At 38.2% G+C, this 22,128-nt stretch overlaps 1 protein-coding gene across 2 annotated transcripts in view; it reads right to left on the bottom strand.

The window, feature by feature from the left end:
• Positions 1-22,128, bottom strand: part of ap3d1 (adaptor related protein complex 3 subunit delta 1) — an 86,944-nt gene that overhangs the window by 8,447 nt on the left and 56,369 nt on the right. The window contains exons 19-30 of one of the 2 annotated variants that reach the window (XM_072244615.1): positions 21,483-21,558; positions 20,530-20,720; positions 19,617-19,693; positions 15,079-15,226; positions 13,347-13,466; positions 11,900-11,953; positions 10,311-10,385; positions 8,161-8,301; positions 6,110-6,157; positions 5,294-5,483; positions 1,339-1,427; positions 1,171-1,256 (exon numbers count right to left, since the gene is read on the bottom strand). In XM_072244615.1, coding sequence (XP_072100716.1) covers positions 1,171-1,256; positions 1,339-1,427; positions 5,294-5,483; positions 6,110-6,157; positions 8,161-8,301; positions 10,311-10,385; positions 11,900-11,953; positions 13,347-13,466; positions 15,079-15,226; positions 19,617-19,693; positions 20,530-20,720; positions 21,483-21,558 — 1,295 coding nt within the window. Of the gene's footprint in view, positions 1-1,170; positions 1,257-1,338; positions 1,428-5,293; positions 5,484-6,109; positions 6,158-8,160; positions 8,302-10,310; positions 10,386-11,899; positions 11,954-13,346; positions 13,467-15,078; positions 15,227-19,616; positions 19,694-20,529; positions 20,736-21,482; positions 21,559-22,128 lie in introns of both variants that reach the window. The other variant, XM_072244614.1, reaches the window with a different exon arrangement.

The raw sequence follows: 22,128 nt of genomic DNA, 5'->3' as shown, positions 1-22,128 counted from the left end.
ACAAATTTCATGACATACGAGAGTGTTGATAACCTTGATTCTGATATGGGTCTCTACTGTGGACTGGGAGTGGGAAAGGAGGCAGGGAGAAGGGAACCATGACTGAGAAAAGGAGAAGGGAGAGGGGAGGGAGTAGGAAGCACCAGAGAGACATAGGTAAGGTTTGTTTGTTTTTGTTTACATATACGCAGTTGTGGGTGCTTGGAATGCACTGGCAGAGGTAGCAATAAAAGCAGATACATTGGGGACATCTAAGAGACTTTTAGGCACGTGGTTGAAAGAAAAATGGAGGGCTATCTAGGAGGGAAGGGAAGGGTTATATTAACTCTAGCATAGGTTAAAAGGTTGGCACATTGCTGTATTGTTCTATGTATTGAGGTACAACAATGGATTGAGATAGTACAAGGGACAGCAAATTACAGAATGCACAATAAAGTGTTGCAGTTACAGAGAATACAAATAAAGTTAAATAATTAGCAGTAAAATACATTATCTATCAAATTAGCAACTGCGTTCAAATGAACTAGGTCACCATCGTATGTTAAAGGCGAGATGTGAATTGCATCCAGACTCTCTCCAGCACGTCACTGCTCCACTGCTGGGGTCAATGCAGTGAGGCAGACAGACAGCCAGCTGCACGGGTATCTGACCTCTAGCCTTTCATTGTACACAAGCTGATCAGCAAATATTTATTTATTTAGAGGCAGAGCACTAAACAGACCTTTCCAGCCCAAAGAGCCACATTACCCAGCAACCCAACTATTAACTCTAGTTTAGTCACACGACAATTTACAAAGACCTATTAACCTACAAACTGATAGGTATCTGAACTGTGGGAGGAAACAGCAGCATCTGGAGGAAACCATGCAGTAATGAGGGAAACTTTCAAGCTCCTTTGAGACTGCGCTGGAATTGAAATCCGAACTCTGGCACCTGAGCTCTAATAGCATCGTGTTGCTACTCTACCATGGCGCCCACTAACAGCTGACTTCACACTAACAAAATCACTATAATAGCTGATGGTTCCAGATGGAACTGCCGGCCACCAGTCCACATGTTATTAAACGGCAACTAAATTAGACTTTACTCTGTGATGGCAGAAGTTCAGATCCTCTGAAATTCACATAAAATGGAACCGTCCCATTAAAGCTGAAAAGTTTGAAAACTAACCTATAACAAGGCGTCGTGATCATGTACGAAGTGCAAGTGAAGTGCAACTTAAAATCCAGTTTTTCATGAGAAGATCCATCATCTGTCTGGAAAGAAAAGGTAATATAAAAGGCTGAACAACACCCACAAGAAATACAGAAATGAAAATGAGCTGTTGATTGAACTTACTTTGACTATAAATGTAAGCGTTCCTTTCAGCTTCTGCGGCATGACAATGCTTTCCACAGTAAACACAAACCGAGCTTCATTTGAAACATCTTCAGAAACAAATTGCAATAGGTTAGTTTTCATAAAATATAGAACAATACAGACCTTTCAACCTACTTCACAATTAATCTAACCCTTCCATTCCACACAGCCCACCATTTTTCTTTCATCTCTATGTCTTAAGTTGCTTAAACATCCCTAAAGTACATGCCTCTACCACCATTCCTGGCAGCGTGTTCCACACTCCCATCCATCACTCCAAAAAAAAAAAATCTACCTTCGACTACCTCCCTATATTTCCCTCAAATCCCCTTAAAATTATGCTCTCTCACATTGTCTATTTCCAACCTTGCTGGCTGTCCACTCTATGTCTCTTATCATAGATACTTCCAAAGAAGCAGTAGTAAATGTAACTGAATAATGATCATTTCATGCACATGCATCAAGTACAACAAATATATATTAAGTGACGCACACAAAATGCTGGAGGAAGACAGCAGCTCAAGGAGCATCTATGGAGAGGAATAAAGAGTTGATATTTCTGGCCAAAACCCTTCATCAGTCCTGCCTGACCTGCTTAGATCCCCCAGCAATTTGTGTATTACTCTGGATTTCCAGCATTGGCAGAATCTCATGTTTATATGCTTAAGCGATCTCAGAATTTAAGAAGAAACAAAGCATCGTCTTGCATGCATTCAGCATGCACACTGTTCCACTACTTTAAAGTGATACAGATTGCTGCCCCTTTTCATTTATTGAGATATAGCAAGAACAGGCCCCTCTCGCTTTCCGAGCTGCGCTGTCCAGCAATTCCCAATGTAACCCTAGCCTAATTAATCACAGGACAATTTACAATGACCACTTAACCTACCAACTAGTATACCTTTGGACTGTGGGAGAAACCACAGCACCTGGAGGAAACTCACATGGTCACAGAGAACGTACTAACTCCGTACAGACGGCAGCTGGAATTGAACCTGGGTCGCAGATACTGTAAACCACTGAGCTAACCATGGTGCTACTGTGCCACCCTGTGGTGTGTGGACTCCTTCACAGGCGCAATGAGTACAAAAAGTGTATGACAACAAATTAACGATGGACTGTAACTGATGTGGTTTTGTATTGCTATGTTTGTACTCTATTCTTGGTTGGTGCAGCTGTAACGAAAGCCAATTCCCCTCGGGATCAATAAAGTATGTCTATCTAATGCGACACCAAATCCTGTGGATTCTGGTGACGGCAATATGGATCTATACAGTGCCTGTGAAAAGTATTCACCCCCGCTTGGAAGTGTTCATGTTTTATTGTTCTACAATATTAAATCAGGGAATTTAATTCGGCTTTTTTGACACTGATCAACAAAAAAAATACTTTCATGTCAAAGTGAAAACAGATCTCGACAAAGTGATCTAAATTAATTACAAATATAAAACACAAAGTAATTGACTGCATAAGTATTCACCCCTTCAACTCAGTATTTAGTAGATGCATCTATGGCAGCAATTACAGCCTTGAGTCTGTGTGGGTAGGTCTCTATCAGCTTTGCACATCTAGACACTACAATTTTTCCCCATTCTTCCTTACAAAACTGCTCAAGCTCTGCCAGATTGCACGGAGATTGTGAGTGAATAGCCCTTTACAAGTCCAGCCACAAATTTCCAATTGGATTGAGGTGTCAATTCTGGCTTGGCCACTCCAGGACATTAACCTTGTCATTTTTAAGCCATTTCTGTGTAGCTTTGCTTTTAAGCTTGGGGTCATTGTCTTGCTGGAAAATAAATCTTCTCCTAAGTCGCAGTTCTCTTGCAGACTACATCAGGTTTTCCTCCAGGATTTCCCTGTATTTTGCTGCATTCATTTTATCCTCTACCTTCACAAGCCTTCCACGGGCTGCTGCAGTGAAGCATCCTCACAGCATGATGCAGCCACCACCATGCTTCACAGTGGGGATGGTGCGTTTTTGATTACGTGCAGTTTGGCTAATGCTAAACATAGCACTTATTCTGATGGCCAAAAAGCTCAATTTTGGTTTCATCAGACCATAGAATCTTCTTCCATCTGACTTTGGTCTCCCACATGCCTTCTGGTCTCTTTGCAACTCTCCCATAAAGCTGCGACTGGTGAAGCACCAAAGCAACAGGTGTTGTAAGCTCAGTCTCTCCCATCTCAGCTACTGAATCTTGTGACTCCTCCAGAGTTGTCATAGGTCTCTTGGTGGCCTCCCTCACTCGTCCCCTTCTTGCACGATCACTCAGTTTTTGAGGACGGCCTGCTCCAGTCAGATTTACAGCTGTGCCAGATTCTTTCCATTTCCTGATGATTGACTTAACTGTTCTCAGGGGATATTCAGTGACTTGGAAATTTTCTTGTATCCATCTCCTGACTTGTGCTTTTCAATAACCTTTTCACGGAGTTGCTTAGAGTGTTCTTTTGTCTTCATGGTGTAGTTTTTGCCAGGATACTGATTCACCAGCATTTGGACCTTCCAGATACAGGTGCATTTTTACTACAATCAATTGAAACAACTTGACTGCACACAAATGATCTCTATTTAACTAATTAAGTGACTTCTAAAACCAATTGGATGCTCCAGTGATGATTTGGTGTGTCATACTAAAGGGGGCAAATACTTATGCAATCAATTATTTTGTGTTTTATATTTGTAATTAATTTAGATCACTTTGTCGAGATCTGTTTTCACTTTGACGTGGAAGTATTTTTCTGTTGATCAGTGCCACAAAAAAAGCAATATTAAATTCACTGTGATTTAATGTTGTAAGACAATCAAACATGAAAACTTCGGGGGGGGGGGGAGGGGGAGACGAATACTTTTTACAGGCACTGTAAATCTTGCCTTGGTGAGACAGGTGGGTAAGCAGTTTGCGAAATGGTACACCTCTTATACTGAGCATGGGTTCGAGGTCTCCTATGCCATTCTAGGAATCAGTAAGGATGTTACGTTTTTATTTCTGTCCAAGTGGTTTCGAGAATATGCCTGAATGATTTCCTTTGCCCTCCTTGTAATTTTGTCCTGTGGCAAACTTTGGAAAAGTGTGTTTGCCGCAGAAAATTTGAAATTGGTACGGCATTCACGTAAAAGAATTGATCCAAGTAATGACAGGCATGTGAAAACATCTGAACAAATACAGAAAATAAAACCCCACAACTGAGAAATATTCTAAAAAGAAACCAGAACGTTCAAGGCATTGATCAGTCTATAACTATAAGCCCTCTCCCTCCCAGCAGAGATAACAAACCATTAACTGTCTTCTCTCCATGTTCTTGACTGAGATGATTTCCAGCACTTATCATTTTTCCAGCAACTGCAGAATTTTATTTATTTTTAAAGTTCTTAGCAAAGATCAGTTTCCTAATATTGTCTATTCTTTTTTTATTTAGAGATATATCACTTGTGCCAACAGGCTCTGGGACAGCTTCTTCCACCAGGCCATCAGACTGATTAACTCATCGCTGATTACTATGATAGCAAATTGCACATTTAGAGAGAGACGTAACATAAAGATTTTTACTCCTCATGTATGTGAAGGGAGTGAGAAATAAAGTCAATTCAATTCAAAACAGCAGTGTAATAGGCCTTTCTGGCACAACCCAATTACACCTACGTGTCCAATTAACCTACTAGCCCCTGTCTTCAGAGTGTTTCTTTAGAATGCAGGGAGGAAACCAGGGCACACGGAGGAAACCCACATGGTCACGGGGAGAACATACAAACCTTTTTTTCTCCATAATTATTGACTGGGATGATTTTCAGCCCTTACAGACTGCGGTGAGAATTGAACTTGGTCGCTGGTGCATGCCACCCCTCTTCTGGAGGCATTTACAGTGGTTTTGCAGCACAGTAAAATCCAGAAGCAAACAAAATTACTCATCACTGCACTTTAATGAAGTGTCTTACCAGGTGGAAGTTGAAATGGAACTGATATACCATCATGTATGGAGGACCCTTCTGGTCGGATCAGCTTAGTGTTTAGAGAATCTAAAACATTAAAGTCCATCGACTTGAGATAACCATTACTTTGGTTTTCAAAGATGACTGATACAACCACTTGACTTCCATCTTGAAGATTTCCTTGAATATCATACATCTAGCAAAAAAAGTTAAAAGAAAATATCATGTATGAAGTACTTTTGGAAAAAATTATTATATTTTATACCCTAGCTAACCGCCCCTGGTATTGCAATGAAGGAATCCAAGACAAAATATAGTACATGGGTCAAAAAGAACAGATGTGAAAGGGAGGGGAAAAACTGGGCACATAATTGCAGAGAAAGATAGCTAAGTTTGACTCGTGTGACCTTAACCTGTTCTGCAGTGTGACATAACACTTCAAAAATTTATCCCATAAACCAAAAATTACAAATATTCTTTAAAAAGGTCATTCATTGCATTAGAGCTGGATGACAACTGTACAACTCAAGACAAAAATATTCATACATGGAAAGTGTCAGAAGTGTAAAACGGTATGAATGAAGAGTGACATTCAAAATGCTGGAGTTTTATCTCCCTTCATAGATGCCACCTGACCTGTTGAGTTCCTCCAGCATTTTGTGTTTATTATTTTGGATTTCCAGCATCTACAGAATCTCGTGTTTATGAATGAACTGAAATTACCTGCACTACATACAATAAGATTCAAAACTTTGTTCAAAAACAAAATATGATACTACAAAAAACATACATTGTACAAAAGAACTGAATAATGGCACTCACCATTTTTACATAGGAATTTTCTGCAAGGAGGGAGTAACTGGACATTGGCTGTAAAATATTGAAAACATCACAAGAAATTATTATACAAAGTATATGAAAAGGAAGTATCCCACTATTACCCAACACAGCAGCAGGTGCTGGAAAAGTATTAAATTGGGCAACCCCTTGCTCAACACAAACACAATAAGCCAATGGTACTCCCGAATGTCATACACTTCCTGAGAGGAGAAATCCAGTAAATAAAAAACACAGATGGGAACTGGCAAAGCAACTAAGAAAATTAATCTCTGACCACCACAGGTAATAAAAACTATTACCTGGAATCACATAAGGCTTGCTTTACCTGAGAGAAATACAGAAAACCAATTTTTCATGGGTCCACAATTTCCATTGCATAGAAATGCTCAACTACTCAATCTCAGAAGCTTGACCCTCTATCTTCCTTAAACTTGATTAATAATGATTTTACACAAATACAATTTTTTTTAGTTAGACACAAGTACAAATTTCTCTCCTCTTCCACACTTCTTTTATTTCCCACTCTTCTCACCTGCCTATCCTCCTCCTGGGTCCCCTCCTCCTTCCCTTCCTCCTATGGTCCACTCTCTGCTCCTATCAGATTTCTTCCTCTTCAGCCCTTTGTCTTTCCTACCTACCTGACTTCACCTATCATCCGCTAGCTATCTTTCTTACCCTCCCCCATTTTTTTTTGTTATTCTGGTGCCTTCCCCCTTCCTTCTCAATCCTGAAGAAGGGTTTCAGCCTGAAACATGAATATTCATTCATTTCCATAGGTGTTGACTGACCTGCTGAATTCCTTCAGCATTTTATGTGTGCACGATCAAGCAATCCACAAATCAATACTTCAACAATATACAAGTTATTTTAATCTACCTGAGTAATTATAAACTGGAAGTTTGGCTTTGCTGTTTGTACTCCTTCTAAAGCTCTAAATGTTGTCTGCCCTGTGTGACAACCAACAAAGGATTCATTACTCTAACCGAGGATTCACCAGGAACAAAATAGCATACTTTAATACACAGTGAAAAGCCCTCTTCTGTTCAGTCGTTGCTTCAAAGCTAGATGTAGCTCTGTGAACCTTTAGATACTGCACCAATTCAAAGTTGACATTACTCTTCAATCACTAACGTTCTCTGATTGAAAATGACAGGTAAAAGTAGATCTTCAAAATACTTCAGAACTATTGAGTTTGTCATGACAATACTTCTATGACACTCTCTAACAGGATAATATAAAATGTGAAAGCATATCAAGACTAAAATATTCAAAGTTAACAAGATGTTGAAAGGACAGGAGTTAAGATAAACTAGGATTATTTTCTACAGAGCAGAGAATGCTGAGAATGAATATAGATAATATTAGAGACTGGCAGAATAAATAAGAAAGATGTATCTTTTAAATCAGCTGAGTGTACATAAATAAGAGCTTATAGATTTAAATATAAATAGAAGACACGGAAAAGTTATTTCATCCAGAGGGTAATAAAGAACTAAAAATTGCTGCTCAAACTGCTGTTTGGCAAACTGGTATGGATTGAAGATTAAAATGTTCAATAGCTACTTTAAGAGTTGTGACCTGCAGACATGTTGGGCCAAATGGACTGAGTCAGAAACTTTCTGGCTGTGAGAGTCAACCACAGTCATGGTGATGTGAATCTAATTTGCTCATGCATTAAAGCAGAGGCATCAGTGAACTACTTCACAAATTATGACCACTTGTGAAGATTATTTTGCTCCTTTTCTGTGAGAAGTTTGCTAAATTTCATCTACATGGTGGATATTTTTTCTCTTATATCCAATATATTCTTTTTGATTTTTTTTAAAATTCAAGCATTGAACAGAGAAGGAAATCCATGAAGGTCTACATAGATCATTAAAGACAAGTCAAATTACTTATGCATACAGATCCCCCCTCTTAATGTGGCTCAGATTATTTGGATAAGATTAGTTTGAATGGGGGGGGGGGGGAGAGAAGAGTTGAGGTGAGGAACAATCCAGCCTTATCCTGTATTAATGTACAAATTAACTTACTGGTAAGGGCTCATCGTCTAAGCTGCCATTCTGGACAGATTCTGGGGCCTCTTCGCCACTGTGATGTTTCTTTTTCTGTGATTTCTTTTCCTCTTTTGATTTCTCTTTCTTATGTTTCTTCTTCTTGTGCTTTGATGATTTCTAAAGCAATCAGAAAATTTTAATGCAGCCTGCTTAACTGAAACCCAACACAGGAAATTTAAATATCGGTTAACTATATTTCTGAATTTGTGCGATAGAGATTTACTTATAATGCAAACACAACTGTTTTAAGAAGGTGGAACTAAAGTATCACTCAACTGTTTTTCTACTGCACTTTGTAAATAATTAGAGAAAAATTAAATTCCTGCTGGTGGTGCTGTTGAGCCAAGAGAAACTATTGTGGTTACCTACCTCACCTACTGAACCCGATCCAACTGTGACACAATCACCATCCTCAAGTCACTGCATTCATACACTAACATTTTGGCAAACTGATTATAGTGTAATATAGTCAAAATAATTCCAATTAAGTGGTATCTTCTCCACTCAGATACAGTCCCAGAATTTGCTTTAAAACCCTAACAATAACTTCACACTGAATCTTAGCAAAACCAAGGGATTCAATGTGGACTTCAGGAAGGAAAAGTTGGGAGAACACACACCAGTCCTCATTGAGGGTTTAGGGTGGAAAGGGTGAGCAGCTGCAAGTTCCTGGGTGTCAATACCTTGCAACCATTACAGCTAGTGCATTCCAGATTGTAAATTCCGACTGGAGAAAAAGCATTATCCTAGATCAGGTACTTTTGAACCTGGAGAAATACACACAACTGCTAAAAGAAAAACTCTTTTAAGGTCTTGCACCTGGCATATCAACTCTATTTCTCTTTTTTACTGTTGCAGATTTCCAGCATCTACAGTTTTCTTTTAATTGCTTGTTAGATTAGCCAGCCAATGCTAATGAATTATGACAGCTCTTGACGTGAAACTGAAGTGTCATATTAACAATGAATATGTATTTACTAAAACAAAATTAGTTCTAATTTTTAAAAATAACCTATACTTCAAAATAATTATCTAACATTTAAAAACAAGACAGGAACATTTTAAGAAATTTGGAGCTCAACTAAGCACCAGGTGCTTTAAATTTGAATTATTTTGCATAGAATAGGATATTTTAAACAGCTGCTTATTAATATACAAATGTGCGTACACTTGAATCAACAACTGTTTTGAAACCAACAGCTTTCAAAAGGAACCTGACTCGATAAAAGAGTCAGTGGACACTAAAAAAAAATTAAGTTACATAACTTAATAAGGTTATTAAAGATGGAATGATGAATTCTAACATTGCCAAATGCACTCAGTGGCCACTTTATTAGGGATACCTATATACCGCTTGTTAATGCAAAGATGTAATCACCCAATCATATGGCGGCAACTCAATGCATAGAAGCATGTTACATGGTCTAGTTGTTCAAACCAAACATCAGAATGGGGATGAAATGTGATCTAATTGATTTTGACCGTGGAATGATTGTTGGTGCCAGGCGGGGTGGTCTGAGTATCTCAGAAACTGCTGATCCCCTGGGATTTTCTTGCACAACAGTCTCTGGAGCAGAAGTTCCCTACCTGGGGTCCATGGACCCCTCAGTTAGTGGGATTCATGGCATTTAAAAAAAAAGGTAGGGAACCCCAGCACTAGAGTTTATAGAAAATAGTGTGTGAAAAACAAAGAAACATCCAGTGAACAGTACTTCTATAGGCAAAAAGCCAGTGCGAGAGAGGCCAGAGCAGAATGGCCAGACTGGTTCAAGCTGACAATAGGAAGGCAACAGTATCTCAAATAACCACGCGTTACAGCAGTGGTTTGCTACAACATAGCGAATCTTGCAGGCTAGAGCAGCAGAAGGCCACAAATAAACACTCACTAGCTATTTTATCAGGTAAAGGCAGTATTGAATAGTGTGGCCACTGAGTGTAGACCACAGGGAAGCTAACTGCAACAAAATTGTTGAAGGATTTACAGCAGCAAATAGTGGAATAGCAACAATGTAGAATTTCTGAGTAGAAACTTTACGCCTACTGAACCTCAGGGACAGAGATTACTTATCTTGTACTAAAAGCATAAGCGTGAATTGCAAAATTATTTTTTATACATTGAAACTTACTGCTTCTTCCTCTTTTTCCTTTGCTTCTGATATTTCTTGGATTTCAGGTGCCTCTTCACTTTTAAGTGATTCTGTCTGTAAAACATCAAGAATTTTTCAACTGCTGAACTTTATCTAATTATCTACAACTTCAGTTCTTCAAAGAAACAACTAACCCAATCTGCAAATGGAATCCTAAATCTACTCTAAATTGATATCATAAGTAAATAAAATCATAAGATTGGCATGCAGAATAGTGACTTGGTATCCAGAAATATGCTACAAAAACAAGCTGAGAAAGCTGAACATGTGCAGGAGCTTCGACTACAGATAGGGATTTCTATACCCCTCCCATCCATGCACCTATCTAAATTTTTCTTAAGTGTTGAAATTAAACCTGCATTCACCACTCTTGGTAGCTCATTCCACACTCTCACCATCACCCTCATTCCCCTTAAACATTTCAACCTCACCCTTAACCCATGAACTCTAGTTCTGGTCTCACCCAACCTCAGTGGAAAAAGCCTGATTGCATTTACCCTATCTATGCTCCTCATAATTACTGTAATTTGGTATGCCATAATTTTGTAGCCTCAGAAAACGTTGAATCATAGGACATTTACAACACATTAACTTTGTTTATGGAGATTAGAAAAGGTGCCAAATGTAACAATTTTGTTTTAAGTGCATGGTTCTACAGCCAGTTTCAATGTTGTATTGAAATGTAATAACTGAATGCGTTGCAGGATTGATTGTCTGGAAGAAATCAGCCTCTCACATCAGAGTCCAGGAGTTCCTGATGGTGTTCAGCATGGTTCCAATGAACAGCTGAAACCATCATCAGTAACAATCCAGCAGATTGTATGTGAGAAAGTATTATTATGGTGTTGATCATTTATGAACTATGTACAGTGTGGTGTGGTACGTTAGCTTAATTTTTACAATTATGTCAAACCCAGGACCATCAGACTCAAAAGCATTCCTCTCCTCTCCTATCACATTCCCTCCTCTCCAGCCCTTTATCTTTCCTACCTACCTGCCTTCTAGCTCTCCTCCTTCCTGTCCCCTCACCAATTTTTATTCTGGCGCCTTCCCAGTCCTGAAGCAGAGTCTTGGCCCAATACATCGACTGTTTACTCATTTCCAAAAATGCTGCCTGACCTGCAAGTTCCTCTAGCATTTAGTGTGTGTTGCTTTGGATTTCCAACATCTATGGACTTTCTTGTGTTTAAGACTCAAAAGCAGTTACTTTCCCCAAGCAGCAAGACCGATCTATACCTCCACCCACTAACTCACTGGTCCATTACCACCAATCACCACACTTCATCATTTCCTGTCTGTCACCTTATGTACAAACACATCCCAATTCCATGGATTTGCTGGGACCAGAGTCGTATATATGGCTGTACCTAGCGTCACTTTACCTACACATTATCAATGTACAGTATGTCACCTTACTGTAGTTTATAACAGAGTAGGAAGTTTGTGATTCATGCCTGATCCAATCAACAAATTAAACCTGTTATCAATGGGTTGAAAATTTGTTACAAGTAACTCTAGAAACACACGCTGACATGGTTAAGAAGTGAATTAACCTTGCGTTCACTAACCTGTGACTTGCTTTGTACTGGAGCATTAGACAGCCAGAAGTCAAGATCTGATCCCTGAAGTTAAAAAAAAGTTCAGCCATCAAAATTTCTGATAATGAAATATGCAAATCAAACAGGCTTCAATTATCAAGAGACTGTGCTACAAATCAATGTATGAATCCCTTCACTGACTTTTCATCTCTAACACACCACTAATTTATAATTTAAAGGCACTTATCACATTTATCAAGAAAATGTTCTGTGGTGGTATCAGATGGGGAGGTGGCAGGAGAATTTCTTCTCCCTCCTTGATCTGTACTGATGACCACAACTGCCCATGGCAAAGTCTCCACAGTTGTCCAGATCACAGGAACTGTCCTCACTTGGTTCTAACTCTTTCATATGCAACAACAGATTACAGCTGTAATGTCCTGGTTCACAATTTTACTGCCATGCTGTACTGCATTCTAGCAGTTCTGTATAAGAGCAGTCTGTTCTGCTTTCACCTTGTTTGGGTTACCATTGAAGATAAGGCATGCTTAGGAATGTGTGTCATCCAATTAGGATGGTGGAACTGGGAGAAGGTTCCAGAGAACACTAGAGGGAGTTTTTGTGAGGGGCATGAAAGTTGGTCTTGGTCTTTGCTCGGCAGGAGATGAAGAGAGAAGACGCTGAAGAGAACCGTTTGTAGGAGTTGATCCGGTAGGAAAACGCGATTTGATGGAGCCAAGGTGCAGGAGTCTGCTGAGGAGTGGTGCATATGGCTTTTGGAAGACTTGAGCTCCAACCTGTGCATATTTGTCCATTTAATTACAATGGGCCCTTTTTATTTTTTTCTTTCTTTTCATTACTAACCCTTTTAGTTAATGTTCACATATATATTTCTTTATAATTGTATGCAGTGTTATTTCCTGCGAAGCGCTGTAACAGGGCAGTAAATCACACAGCATTCACACAAATCGGGGCTTGGGTGGGTGATACATCCCAGTCCCACGGATCAGGCAGGACCAGAGTCATATATACCCTAGACATATGAAGCCAGAGAAAGGTGGGTTTTCTCGGTGCTAATGTCTGGTGGCTGTTAGCGAAGGGCTCACTAGCCATTTCTAGAGACATGTAGAAAAAGATGGTTTCACAGCCTTACTAGAAATGGCTTTCTTCAAAGTCTCTGGAGTTGCTCACAGGTCTACTGTTAACTATTTCCTCTTCCTCAATCCCTCAGTAACATGAAGTCAGCCTCCACATGTACACCAACAGCTCTTTCCATCACTCTCTCTGTAATCTCTCTACCTTTGTTGAAGATATCATCCAGTTATGCAATAACTTTCTGTTGTATTCCGGCAACCAATACCATGTTGTTCTCTCAGCACTGAGCCAGTGCATTTAATTAACCATTATGGTTCAAGCACCATTTTGTCTTTCTATTCCTCAATAGCTCATTCATATCTTTGTGACCACCTATACTTACTTCTGTGGGTTTTTCTTCTTCTTTTGGTGTTGGCGCAATAATTTCTTCAGGCTCAACATGTTCATTCTCTGGATTTTCATAAGACTTTTTATGTTTTTTGCTAACTTTCTCTTTACTTTTCTGTAGCAAGAGAACAGAAAGCACACAATCACTAGTGAAGACTCGTCCAGTTTCTCCTCTCCCTGACAGTCGGCCAGGCTCTAACTGATCAACAGAAGTGTGACCCTAAGATACCCTTTGTGCTGCTCGAGTTGAAAACCTAGGTTAGATTTAAACATTTAATCAAGTAAAGCTTATTCAACAAATACTAGTGATCTGTTGCAAAATTTCTTGATGCCAAACATAACCAGCTGTTTTAAAAATTATTCAACTTTGAAGCATTTCAGGATAGCTTCTGTAAGCTATCTTATGGATTAATAAACAATCTTATGCACTTTTATTTTTTAAAAATTGTGTTCTTAATCTTATTGAGTGTTTTTTTGTGTTGCATCAGATCTGGAGTAACAATTATTTCATTTTCCTTTATATCTGTGTACTGACAGTGACATTAAACAATACTGAATCTTAAATTTTACATTGAGATATGTCAATACACAAGACAATTATTTCTAGTGAAGACAGTCTGGCTGTGCAAAAATTTGTAACAAACTACACAGGGAAAGAAGTTTATAAGGTTTTCAGGAGTACTGGTAAAATTGGCTGATTCTTTAACTGTAGTTCCTGACCACACAAAGACCTAACGAGAGTAATTGTTAAAAGAGAAATCTCACTGCTATTAAAATAGAATCATTCAGCATGAATTAATTCTTCAGTTTGCTAAAAGGAAATGGGGACTTCAGAGCTGTTTAAAAGAATGCCTCAGAATCTCATGCTTCATTAAGTAGCCTTTAGTGCTCTAACACACATAATCTGTAAAACCTGAGAAACACTCATTTAAGTTCATGTCCAAGACAGCAGAACGGAGCTTAAAGTAGCAAATTTACACACTAGAATTAAGATTCAGTTTCTGTAGTAAATGATATCTTGTAGTAAGTTTAAAACCTTATTTCATGCTTAAAGGTTTTATTGAAATGCTAGTTAAAGTATAGAAGACAGGCACAACTTTGTTGACAATTTTAATTCATTCAGCATTTAATATTTTAGGTCATTATCACAGGATAAGTTCTGGGTAAAACTCTTCCCTTCTACTTTCCAGTGATGGCTTAGATAGTATTGTTGGCCAGCTGGCAGTTCCATGAAACATCACTGACTAGCTTCAGTGACTGGGCCAGCTTCAAACATACCCTATGCACACACTCAATGTCTTAGGAACAGTTCCTTCCCTTCCACTATCAGATTTCTGAATGGGCAATGAACCAACCTACTAACACTACCTCAATATTTTTGCTCTCTTTTCGCACTACTAATTTAATTTCATATATATATATTTCTAATTGTAACATGTAGTACATTTTATGTCTTTCACTGTACTACTACCACGAAACAACAAATTTCACAACATATGTCAGTGATATTAAACATCACTCCAGCCACTGAGCTAAAATGGGGGACAAAGATCAATAAATTCACTGTAAAACTGGAACTAACATTTTATATTTACATTCGTCCAAGTGAATCCACTTTAAGATTCAGAGAATCTATCTTTTAAGCTATTTCTGAAATAGCACCTTATCCACTGGAAGGGGCCAGCAGATTTCATAACTATTTAAAGCATTAAGCAATTTGAACTTACCCTTTTCTCCTTATCTTTCTTTTCTTTCTTTGCCTTCTTCGGAGGTTTTTTGGGTTTTTCCTCTACCGGAGCAGCTTCAACTTCTGGTGATTTCTTTTCAGTTACTCGGTGTGTCCTCACAGGCAGTTTTTCATTATCTGTCAAAGGCCTTTAAAAAAAATATTAAGATTTATAATTAACTATTAAAAACAACAATTCTGCATATCATTTACAGAACAAGTGAACTCAAATCGTAAAATCCAAGATAATTCTTGCAAGTTAGTATGGTAAGATAATTCTCAGCAAACGTACAATCACAATGGTTGTCTCTGTTGAAATAAATTGGCCAATATATAGTGCCTCTAAAAAGTATTCCCCCCCCCCACCCCGCAAGTTTTCATGTTTTATTGTTTTATAACATTGAATCACAGTGGACTAAATTTGGCTTTTTTGACACTGATCAACAGAAAAAGACTCTTTTGTGTCTAAATGAAACCAAAATTTCTACAAATTGGTTGAAATTTATTACAATTATTAAACACAAAATAATTGACTGCATAATTACTCACTCCCTTCAAGTCAGTATGTAGTAGATGTGCCTTTGTCAGCAATTACAACCTTGAGTTTGTGTGGATAGGTCTCTATCAGCTTTAAACATCTGGATACTGCTATTTTTCCCAATCCTTTACAAAACTGCTCAAGCTCTGTCAGATTGCATGGGGATCGTGAATGGACAGCCCTTTCAAGTCCAGCCACAAATACTCAAATGGATTGAGGTCTGGACTCTGACTTGGCCACTCCAGGACGTTCACTTTGTTCTTTTTAAGCCATTCCTGTGTAGCTTTGGATTTATGCTTGGGTTTATTATCTTGCTGGAACACAAATCTTCTCCCAAGTTGCAGTTCTCTTGCAGACCGCATCAGGTTTTCCTCCAGGATTTCTCTCTACGTTGCTGCATTCATTTTATCCTCTACCTTCACAAGCCTTCCAGGGCCGGCTGCAGTGAAGCATCCCCACAGTATGGAGTCCCCACCATGCTTCCCAGTAGTGATGGTGTGCTTGGCTTATGCCAAACATAGCACATAGTCTGATGGCCAAAAAGCTCAATTTGGGTTTTATCAGGCCATAAAGAGTTCTTCCAGCTGACTTCAGAGTCTCCATACATGCTTTCTGGCAAACTCTATTCAAGACTTCATGTGAGATTTTCTCCGCTCCCAAACAGTGGCTTTCCTTTTGCCACTCTCCCATAAAGCTGCGGCTGGTGAAGCACCCGGGCAACAGTTGTTGTATGTTCAGACTCTCCCATCTCGGCCATTGAAGCCTGTAACTCCGCCAGAGTCATCATAGGTCTCCTGGTGGCCTCCCTCACTAGTTCGCTTCTTGCACAGTTACTCAGTTTTTGAGGATGGCCTGCTCTAGGCAGATTTACAGCTGTGCTATATTCTTTCCATTTCTTGATGATGGACTTATCTGCACTCCAAGCGATATTCAGTAACTTTGGAAATTTTCTTGTATCTATCTGTTGGCATGTGCTTTTCAATAATCTTTTTGTGGAGTTGCTTGGAGTGTTCTTTTGTCTTCATGGTGTAGTTTTTGCCAGGATACTGCCTTGCCAACAGTTGGATCCTCCAGATACAGTTGTATTTTTACTACAATCAATTAAAATACCTTGACTGCACATAGGTGCTCTCCATTATGTGACAAATTATGTGATTTCTAAAACCAACTGGCTGCACACCAGTGATGATTTGGTATGTCATATAACAGGGGGTGAATAGTTATGCAATCAATTATTTTGTAATTAATTTAGATTGCTTTTTAGAGATCTGTTTTCATTTTGATATGAAAGAGTCTTTTTCTGTTGATCAGTGACAAAAAGAAAAGTCAAATTAAATCCACTGTGACTTAATGTTGTAAAACAATAAACCATGAAACCTTCTGGGCGGGGGTGAATTCTTTATATAGCCACTGTATGTCTGTACGTATCTTTGACAATATAACTTTGATGGAAGGCTAATTTTAAAAACAATACAAAATACAATCAAAATTAACAAACATGAAAGCTACCAGACAATAGAAAATATCAAGCAACTTGTTAGTGTGCATGCAATCAGACAAATAATGCACGACATCCACAAATTTTGAAGGTAGAATGCTGAGAAGAGTTTATCAAACTTGGAGGAAGTATGAAACCACAAGCTGAATTATGAAAACACATCAATATTGCACAGTCAGAACACCAACATGCTTAGTCTATAAAGAACAGAATAGGAATTAACCAAGCCTTTTATTGATTATTCAAATGCAAGTAATAACTCGTTACTGTATGACTATAAGCACAATACAAATTGTCTATCTTAGATTTTGTGAGGCACAATGAGAAAAGTCAAAAAACAAAAAAAAATTTAACTAATTTATAAATGTAGTTTTCAAAGGTAAGTTAACTGCACGGCATATGCCCATACCAAAGCTGTGTTTAACCCTTTGACCACTGAAATTGTAAACGTGGACATGTCAAGAGTTGTCCAAAACTAACGACACTTGTCATTAGCTCTTCAATAAAAGAAACAATTTTTTTTCATATTTTGTACATTACGGTCTTGATATCAAAGGGTTAAATGTTTAAAAACTGTTAAATCCATCTTCAACTTAAACTGATTTGTACAAGATGACGAATAAGTTTTAAACACATTTTCATGTTTTACATACCTTCCTTTTTTCATAGGTTTTAGACTTTTGTTGGGACACAAAGAAGGTGGTTGTGCAAGCAGCAGAAAGAATGACAGAAAGAATGACAGGAAAATATGGAGTGGCATATTAAATGTATAGAGGAAGAGAGAGGGAGAGAAAAAAAAGTCACAGAACTATTAAACAGCCATAAATGTGACATTCACTTTGGATCAATTATAGAACTTATCATTGATGCTATAAAGTGTTATGTTGCCATAACACATTCAGCTGTCACTGTACTTGCATTACAAATCAATTATTTATGAACACTGGCTCTAACTCCAAGAGGTGTAATTTTTCAATAACCGATTCTATATTAAGATTGAGGTGCGTGGAGAAGTTTGGGGGCAGGGGTGGGTGAAGGAAAGGGGGGAATACTGAGAAACTTATTGTGTCAAATCCTTAATGGGCATTCACATACCTCACAAGTTAAATGATCCATTTGATATTAAAAAGTCTGACATTAAAAATGACCACAAATACAAACATATTCCGAGGTCAATTTATGTTTGCAAAATTTGGTAAATCAACAATTTTCTCAATTTTGATACTAGTGCTGATCAATACATTTTCTTCAATATTTACATATTTTACTAAATACTGCTCATGTACTTTGCAATTTCTTATTTGGCAAAGATTTGATGATGCTGCACACCCTGGGGATTACTGACCTAAATGTAAAAGAGGAGGGGGTTAAGAGCAAAAAGAAATAGAAAGTCAGCTCATGTGACTCATTTGATACAACACCAGACAGCCAGTTCCAAGATGTAAACATGGCCATTCAAAACTCTGTTGCAAGCTATATAGCAGCAAGAAAGGGAAATACTGAGCAAGAAAGGAAAACAATAGACAGAGAACCAGATCCAAAGAGGTCAGAGAGAAATTGATGTAAAATAACAGCTTTTCTCATGAATTTAAACTAGTACAAATTTCACTTTTCTTAAAATATGAAATAACTCACTGCAAAAAAAAAAATGCTGGCTGAATTTATTTCAGTGCACAGACATTGAGAACAAAGTTAGCAAATATTCAAATTCAGGCTAATTATACAACTACGGCCAGAGTAATCAAGAATGGCCTCAAATTTCACTGGACCAAGGATCTATCCTGGGCCCAACATATCGATGTAGCACAAAGAAGGCTATATTTCATTAGGAGTTTGAGGAACTTTAGTATGTTACCAAGCTCACACATTTCTACAGATACACCGTGGAGAATATTCTAACTGGCTGCGTCACCGTCTGGTAGGGTGGGGGCTTCTGCACAGGATCAAAATAAGCTGCAGAGTTGTAAACTTATTTAGCTCCATCGTGGGCACTATCCTGCATAGTATCCAGAAGATCCTCAAGGAGTGATGCCTCAAAAAGTTGGCATCCATCATTAACGACCCCCATCACCCAGTATATGCCCTGTTCCCATTGCTACCATTAGGGAGGTGGTACAGGAGCCTGAAGGCACACTCAACAATTCAGGAACAGCTTCTTCCCCTCTGCCATCCGAATTCTGAATGGACACTGAACTGATGAACTCTACCTCACTCTTTACTTCCAATTTTTTTAACTACTTAGTAGAGGCAAAAAACTGAATTACAGTAAATAAAACTAGATATATGCACAAATACTTACCGTAATTCACAGATTTTCCCTCTATTAGGTATTGCATTGTACTGTTGCCAAAAAGACATGCTGGTGATACTAAACCTGATTCTCAACCATTAATAATTTCCATTACATTCCTTAAACATCAGTAGAAAAGAATACCAAGCTTCAAAATTAAGCATTTCTTGGCTTTGTGATAATTTTGACAAAATAAAATCAATGTATACTCACTTATCTAAATCAATATCCAATGCTCTGTATGGATCATTAGGATCTTTGTCATCATCCTCATCACTTGGCAAGGCATTCTAAAAACACACAAAAATCACTGAGAATCAACCTTTGGCAGTAAAAAGATTGTTTGAAAGGTAATAAAAAAATGTTCTAAACTTTACTTTGTCATTCAATATCCCAGTTTTAGCTATTTCACCCTAGAAATATTAAACATTAATGAGGCCCAACCAGCCACATTGCTGTCAATTTATACAATTTAGCTTTTTGGCTTGAATTAAACCTCAATTAAATTCAAGATCCACTACAGCAGTACACCCTCAAGACTTCATTAAAATTACCACAAGAAGTTTAACTCAGCAATGTACGTTTGTACATTGAATGTGAGTCAGTGTGCTGACAACATTAAAAGTGCAACCACAGGGTACACCATGGACATGTGATAAACTACCATTAAAAAAAAACTATCAGTGTAACTTATACTTAAATTAAAACGGAGCCTAGTGATTATCATGATGCTATTACAACTTGGGGTGTTGGAGTTTGGAGTTCAATTCTAGCACCTTTTGTAAGGAGTCTGTAATGTGTCCCTGTGGGTTTCCTCCAGGTGCTGATTTCCTCCCACAATCCATTTACTAAGCGGCTAGTAGGCTAATTGGTCATAAATTGTCCTGTGATTAGGCTAGAGTTACACGCTGTGTGGCAAGGCTCACTGGGCTGGAAGGTTCTGTGCTGCGCTAAGTCTCCAAATAAATAATGTTTTCCCATTGGGAGATTTTAGGCCCAATTTATTAGCATGTTTTGTACAAACTAAATTCTATCCAATCATTGTAGAGTGACAGGACAGTCAACCAGTTAAATCTAACCATTTTTGACAGCAAAAGATACTAAATGAGAAGTTTTAAAGACGAACCTCAGGCATTTCCTCTGTGATAATATCAACATGATGAACTGGAGCAATATCTTCATCACTTTCTGTATGAAGTGAATCATGACGACGTTTGCCTTTCTTGTCTTTTTTGTCTCTCTTTTGTTTCTTTTTCTTTTTCTCTCTATCCCGTTTCTGCTGCTGTCTACGCTCTTCTTCCAGTTTAAGATACTGATCTGACAAAGGCATTCCTGTGCACATTAACACAACGTAGATCACTATATCTAAACATACTACACATAACTGCCTTCAGAGAATTTAAGGGAAAAAGTAAATAAGTTAAATCATAAGACATTTTCATCTCTAATGTGCCAACCTGAAACATTCACAGCATATTATTAACACAAGAGATTCTATAGATGCTGGAAGTCCAGAGTAACACACCCAAAATCCCGGAGAAATTCAGCAGGTCAGGTACGATGAAGGCTGTTCATTCCTCTCCATAAATGCTGCCTGACCTGCTGAGTTAGTCCAGCATTTTGCGAGTGTTACAGCACATTATCTGATATTGAAACTTTCTCAAATAATATACAACTGTTTGGCTATATTAATTAAGAGTGTAAAATAACATATACTCTGGCTAAAAACAGGTCACTCTCTGCCACTCCACCTACACCCCAGGGATCTATGATCTTGCACTAATTTTTCTTTTTAATTCTGTCAACAAGCTCCCAGACTTGGTAACTATAGTTTGACAAACAGAATAGCAATTCATGGAGCTGATGTTCGCCTCAAACAAACAAATTTACCTTATGCTAACATTCAGCTATAAATGTATAGTCTTAAAGGAAAATTAGCTCAACTAGACTTCTTCCACTTTGACTGTGTAGGCAAGAAATTTGGGATTGAAAAACCATCAATTACTGTAACAAATATAAACTATCTTATATTCACTAAATGGACAGGAGAAACGGAGAACTAATAGCTGCATCAATTACCTGGTACTCTCAATGGCACCGTAAGATCAATCTGCACCACAGGTATGTGTTCCACCCCACTAGCATCCTGGTAATTCTGAAAATAAAACATAACATATTAATCTTGATTCTCACCTTTGTGGTTTACAAGTTCCTGTATTTTAAAATACTGCCATAAATAGAAAAGCATATATTCATTAACTGTGATATTTTCTTCTTGTAACTCATGTGTAGCAATACTCTGGAACTGATCAATATTTTAATTCAAGCTCGCTTAGCATTTTTATCTTTTAAAGATCAAAATTTCCAATAGCTAGAAGAGACAGCTGACGCTGCATCATAAGACAAGACATTGGAGCAAATTTAGGCCACTCGGTGCATCGAGTCTGCTCCACCATTCCATCATGGCTGATTTATTTTCCCTCTCAACCCCATTCCCCGTAACTTTTGATGGCCTGACTAATCAAGAACCTACTTAAGCCTGCACTTTAAATACATCCAGTGACTTGGCCTGCACAGCAGTCTATGGGAATGAATTCCAGATTCACCTCCCTCTGGCTTAAAAAAAAAAATTCCTTCTCAGTTCTGTTCTAAAGTGATGCCCTTCTATTCTGAGGCTGTTCCCTTTGGTCCTAGACTCTTCCACTGCTGGAAACCTCCTCTACAC

The sequence above is a fragment of the Mobula birostris genome, chromosome 26, assembly GCF_030028105.1.
Source record: "Mobula birostris isolate sMobBir1 chromosome 26, sMobBir1.hap1, whole genome shotgun sequence".
In the NCBI taxonomy this organism is placed as follows: Eukaryota; Metazoa; Chordata; class Chondrichthyes; order Myliobatiformes; family Myliobatidae; genus Mobula; species Mobula birostris.
This window is presented reverse-complemented; position numbering and strand designations above follow the sequence as displayed.